Source organism: Talpa occidentalis, unplaced genomic scaffold (assembly GCF_014898055.3).
Source record: "Talpa occidentalis isolate TD23 unplaced genomic scaffold, MPIMG_talOcc4v2.1 talOcc4.10, whole genome shotgun sequence".
Classification (NCBI taxonomy): Eukaryota; Metazoa; Chordata; class Mammalia; order Eulipotyphla; family Talpidae; genus Talpa; species Talpa occidentalis.
The window spans coordinates 33,823,160-33,829,159 of NW_023600993.1; the positions used below are offsets into that span (position 1 = coordinate 33,823,160).

Below are 6,000 nucleotides of genomic sequence, written 5' to 3' on the forward strand. Positions count from 1 at the left end.
CCCACTACATGGCTTTATACTTAACCTCACAGGGTCTAAAGCCCTCTCACAGTAGGGATTTAGTATGACAAATCATGCCCAAAGTAACATCCAATACTTACTGGTTTGATAAAACTCTGGTATTTAGAGATGGAAAGAAAAGCTCTCAAGAAACAGTCATTATTGAAGTTGCTCTAGTGTTTATGAGGCTAAGGAAAAATAGTCTTCACTATCCAAATTAAGGTTGACCATCAAGATCACAATGGTACTTAAGGGGTCAGATAAAGATATTAGTTCAAAATAAACAAGGGAACTAACTTACAGGTAGGAAATTTATTCTTCTCATGGGATTTTCAAGGCTGCAATGAAATCAGAAGGTAAATGAGAATAAATCAAGTAAAGAGATATTCATATTAGCTGATGCATAGTGTCTGCCCGATGGTTTGGGTAACAGAACAATCACATAATCCCATTTTAGGTTTTAGATAACACAGAACAGATTTCTTGAAGTTGTCTTGTTCTTACAAGCACCCATAACACTTGGGCTTCTGAAAAAAAGCAAGCCCAGGGCCTCCCTGGTGGTACAAGGGGTTAAGTTTGAGCACTATCAAGCTATCCCCAGTTACTGCGGCCTGAGTTTGATCCACAGCCAGGGAGCTAACACACATGGTGCAGCAGACCTCTCCTGTCTCGCCCACTGCTCCCCTCAGCAGTGTATTTCAGTAGATCCAGCTGTTCTGCTCTCCACTCTGTCTATGGTGAATCCTCAACCCCTGCACCTTTGGCCTACACCCCAGGTCTTGTATGCATAAATAAAAATAATCTTAAAAAAAAAAAAATTTTTTTAAGAGAAGTTCTTTTCTTAAACAAACATTTAAAAGTAACATACAGGGGGCCTCCCCGGTGGCACAGCGGTTGAGCGCTGGGTTGCGAAGCTGCCCGCAGCCTCTGCTGCGCCAGTTCTATCCCCGGCTGCTCCCCGGCCGCTCCCCGGCCACCGGAGGAGGGTCCCACATGGCGCGCAGACCTCTCCTGCCGCCCGCTGCTCCCCTCAGCAGTGTACTTCGGTCCTTCTGCCTGCTCTGCTCCCCGCTCTGGCTCTGGTGAATTCTCTCACCCTCCCGCACTTCTGACTGTACCCAGTGCTTGTATAAATAAACAAATAAATCTTTAAAAAAATAAAAAATAAAAAAAAATAAATAACATACAGGGCCTCCCCAGTGGCGCAGCAGTTGAGAGCTGGATTGCGAAGCTGCCCGCAGCCTCCACAGCGCTGGTTTGATCCCCGCGGCTGCTCCCCGGCCACCAGAGGAGGGTCCTACATGGCGCGCAGACCTCTCCTGCCGCCCGCTGCCCCCCTCAGCAGTGTATTTCGGTCCTTCTGCCTTCTCTGCTTCCCGCTCTGGCTCTGGTGAATTCTCTCACCCTCCCACGCTTCTGACTGTACCCAGTGCTTGTATAAATAAATAAATAAATCTTTATAAATAAATAAATAAATAAGTAAATACAAGTAACATACAGGGCTTCCCCAGTGGCGCAGCGGTTGAGTGCTGGGTTGCAAAGCTGCCTGCAGCCTCTGTAGTGCTGGTTCAATCCCTGGCCGCCTGACCTCTGATCCCACTCAGACCTCTCCTGCAGCACCCGCTGCTCCCCTCAGCAGTGTACCTTGGTCCTTCTGCCTGTTCTGCTCCCCGCTCTGGCTCTGCTGAATTCTCTTACCCTCCCGCACTTCTGAGTGTACCCAGTGCTTGTATAAATAAATAAATCTTAAAAAAAAAAAAAAAGGTAACAAATACATACTTTTCTTTACTGTCCAAAGGTCCGGGAGAATCCAGACAAAAGCCTGTGGGAAATTAAAAAAAAAAAAAAAAAGAAAGAAAAACTCAAGAAAAAATACACAATAAATGCATAAATAAGGGGCCTCCCGGGTGGTGTAAGGGATTAAGACACAGTACTATGAAGCAATCTGCAGCCACTGCAGCATGAGTTCAATTCCCCTGCCAGGTTGGTGACTCACATGGCGCAGCAGACCTCTCCTGACTTGCCCGCTGCTCCCCCTCAGCAGTGTACTTCAGTCAATCTGCCTATTCTGTTCCCCGCTCTGTCTCTGGTGAATCTTCTCACCCCTCACACCTCTGGCCTGTACCCCAATGCTTGTATATATAAATGAATAAATCTTTAAAAAAATGCATAAATAAGAGCCTCCCCGGTGGCGCAGCGGTTGAGCGCTGAGTTGCAAAGCTGCCCGTGGCCTCTGTGGCACCGGTTTGATCCCCGGCTGCTCCCCGGCCACCGGAGGAGGGTCCCACATGGCGCGCAGACCTCTCCTGCCACCCGCTGCTTCCCTCAACAGTGTACTTCGGTCCTTCTGCCTGCTCTGCTCCCCGCTCTGGCTCTGGTGAATGCTCTCACCCTCCCGCGCTTCTGACTGTACCCAGTGCATGTATAAACAAAACAAACAAACAAACAAACAAATAAATAAAACATGCCTCTATATAAAAAAAAATGCATAAATAAAACTATTAGTACTACTTCTTTTATGCAAGTCAACAGAGCCTCAAGAGTTGGACCTTTGCCAGAAGTGAAGTCAAGTCTATTTTGTGATCAAAAACTTCATATTTGTATATATCTTAGTATCTTCATAGTATACCTATTATTATACATTCTTACTTGCCTCTTTATCACAAATGAGAACCCTATCCCTAATTCTTAAGCATACATTTTAAGACTTGCTCTCTTGGGGCCTCCCCGGTGGCGCAGCGGTTGAGCGCTGGGTTGTGAAGCTGCCCGCAGCCTCTGCAGCACTGGTTCGATCCCCGGCTGCTCCCCGGCCACTGGAGGAGGGTCCCACATGGCGAGCAGACCTCTCCTGCCGCCCGCTGCTCCCCTCAGCAGTGTACTTCGGTCCTTCTGCCTGCTCTGCTCCCCGCTCTGGCTCTGGTGAATTCTCTCACCCTCCCGTGCTTCTGACTGTACCCAGTGCTTGTATAAATAAATAAATAAATCTTAAAAAAAAAAAAAGAAAAAGAAGTTTTTAAAAAAAAAAAAAAAAAAAGACTTGCTCTTGCAGTTCCCTAAATTAGACTTCTGTACCCCAAACGCTCTTATCTTTGCAAATAAGATGTCTCGGTAGACATCTAGAGAAACCCTACTGTAATGTGAATTTATGAATCAGAATAAAACATACTGAAACACTGCTTCCAAAGCATGTTCACTGAAATCATTTCATTATCCTGCCAACAATTTGACCAGCATCTTAACCAACAAGATTTTCGAATGCCACTTAAAGATGATGTGTGGTTCATTTTACTTTACTACAGATACATATCACCTCCTTGCTTCCTTTCTTTACAAACTACCACAGTGGCTCCTTTGTGCTGGTCTCAAGGGTGTTTGTCACTTCCCTGAGTTCTGTCCCAACTACTCACCAAGCTAAATTCCTAGGTGAAAGCACATGTTTTAGCAAATTCCAAGTATTGTTCTTCCCACAAAGCAAACAATGATAAATCTTTAAGATTAAAAGAATACCTGAATCTGTTGACTCAGAGGAGCCCATTCTCTGCAAACTGCTGTTTCTTGCCTTCGGTGGCTGTTCACACTCACTGAAAATGAGAGAAACAGTTTTCTATGTATTTCAAAAATACAGTTAAAAGGCTACATACAGGAGACAGGCCATGAGGCTAATAAGTAGCCAGGCTGCCAGCAACCATCATTACTTCTAGGCCATACCACAGATTCCATTTTGCCACCCAGGACACTCAGTTAGTATTTGGGCACAAAAGGAAAAGAGAAAGGACTGGAGGGCCTGGTTCATACTGTAGAATAGAATGATGGTGATAAAAGTTGGGAGTATTTCCTGCAATGAGCATGTTATCTAGGTACTGTGTTAGGAGCAGGGATGAAAGATGAATATAAGTTCCAGCATTTCAGAGAAGTTGGAAGACATGTACTTACTTAAAAATTGGGATATCCACGATTGAAAAGAAAGAGGCATCACCAGACACACTGTGAGATGCATGTTTTAACAAGAAAAAGTCCAGGGCTCTTTCCAGTTATGGAGAAGTTTAGTTAAAAAAAAAAAAAAAAAAAAAGGCTTGGCCTTAGACAGCATCTAGGTAGACATCAGGAATATGCACGGGGCGAGGGATTGAGGATTATGCACAAACACCAGGAAATAAAATGCCACGTCCCTTTGTTGAGAAGGAACAAAGCTCACAGGAAACTATGATCCAGCGAGGTGCTCCAGCAAAGGGTGAGCCTCCGCTCCCCAACCCCCCAACCCCGAGAGTGGATTTCAAGGAGTTTCCTGGGATAGGGACAGGAGTACAGAGCAATCCGAAAAGGGTGGCGAAGTTGGGGGACCCGGGCCTTTCCCACTCCGCTACCAGGCCTGTCTCGGGCACTAAGAGCGGCCCTGGAGGGTCCGAACGGCCTCTCCCGCCCAACATTCCGCCTGGGGGGAGGGTGCACATGGCGGGCCCCAGACCAGCGGCAGACCAGGGCCTATAGGTCTCGCCCTTCTCCCTGTCGGCTTCCCGGCCTGATCTCCCCGCGAGCCGTCTGGAAGGCCAGAGGCCTAAAGCACCGTTCATCCGTCCCCCCCGTACCTGCCCAGCCCCTGCAGCTGGTCCATGGTGACCGTCAGATTGGTGACAGGAGACAGACCCCCGGCGGCAGGTGCGCCAAACAGCGCCTTCACGACCGGCTGCGGCGCGGGAGGGGGGCTGCAGGCGAAGAGCAGGCGGCGGCGGTGCGGGGGCTCCGGGCCCAGCTCCATGGCGGCGCCGGGCCTCCTGGGCTCCTGCTCCCTCTTCCTCCGCCTCCGCCGCGCCCGCCCCGCCCCGCTGGCACCGGCCTCGGCCGCGCGCCCTGTCGCGGGCGCCCGCGGGTCAAACACAAACACGACCCCGAGGTTCACGGGCGCGGCTGCCGCGGGCAAGCGGCGCGGACGGGTGGGTGTCCGGCCCCGGCAGGCGCCAGCCACATGCACGGGTGCTTCCCCTTCACCCCGCGCGGCCCGCGGGCGGGCGGGCGCCGGCAACCTGAAGATTAAATCCAAACAAACGCAGCGGGTCGACAAGGGAGAGCGGCGGGAGCCGCGAGGCAACGGCCTGGGCTGCCGCACTCCTGGCTTTTCTCTCACCCCTTTGCCCAGCCCGAGCCGCAGAGAAAGGGGCCAGCCTTCACCTCCCGGGCTGTCGCGCCGAGGTGGCCTTTCGCGGTAAATAGCTGCTCACTGGGGACCGCCGCTGCCCCGCCCCCCTTTCCTAGTTGGCGCCAAACGGAATCCACCAATCCGTAGGCAGCTTCTCCTCCTCGCACCGGAGTGGCAGCGAGGCTAGACCAATGAGAGGGGAAGAAGGCGGTAGCTCGCGGGACTCTGCGAGGGCACCCGCTCTTGGAAAGGGAGGGGCCTAGCGGAGACCTGAGCGGATCGGAAAGGGTAGGGGCTCAGAGGGCAATGAAAACTCCCAGCGGAGCCTGCGAGGCGCGCCGCTCTAAGCGGAAGGCCCCTCTTGGTCCGTTGCATGCTGGGAAGCGTAGTTCCCACCCCGCGCGGTAATCCTGTCACCTCCTACCCTCCTTGGAACTTACCTGACCCGCCCAGCCCTCACCCGACGCCCTGGGAGGATGTGGAGGCCACAGAAAGCCCTCCGGGCCGCTGGACGTCAGGCGTGGCCCAGCCTTGACTGGACCTATAGCTGTGCAGTGTTATGGACCCCCACTTTATAAAGAGGGAGGAAACTTTATGACCCCAGGACTGGTCTCTGCCTCCCAGCCCACCGCCTGGCCACACTTGATTTGAACCCTACTTACCGGCTGAGCTGGGGGCCTAACATTCTTTCCCCTTCTCCATTTTAGCCCTTACATATTTTCTTAGAATCCTTTTCTCCTCTTTCACCCTTTCTTATCCCACGGGGAGAGCCTAGATAGCAATGCCTTAAAAATGAAAATAGATAACGCTTACATAGTACTTACGTGCCCCACACTTCTAATTACTTTATATGTATTCATTTCATT

The 6,000-nt window shown here is 50.9% G+C and overlaps 1 protein-coding gene across 4 annotated transcripts in view; it reads right to left on the minus strand.

The window, feature by feature from the left end:
- The window catches only part of CDC25A (cell division cycle 25A), a 28,289-nt gene extending 23,059 nt beyond the window's left edge, over positions 1-5,230 (minus strand). For 3 of the 4 annotated variants that reach the window (XM_037528398.2, XM_037528389.2, XM_037528381.2), the window contains exons 1-4: positions 4,587-4,756; positions 3,508-3,581; positions 1,780-1,822; positions 302-338 (exon numbers count right to left, since the gene is read on the minus strand). In XM_037528398.2, coding sequence (XP_037384295.1) covers positions 302-338; positions 1,780-1,822; positions 3,508-3,581; positions 4,587-4,756 — 324 coding nt within the window. Of the gene's footprint in view, positions 1-301; positions 339-1,779; positions 1,823-3,507; positions 3,582-4,586 lie in introns of all 4 variants that reach the window. The other variant, XM_037528372.2, reaches the window with a different exon arrangement.
- Between the last annotated feature and the right edge of the window lie 770 nt (positions 5,231-6,000).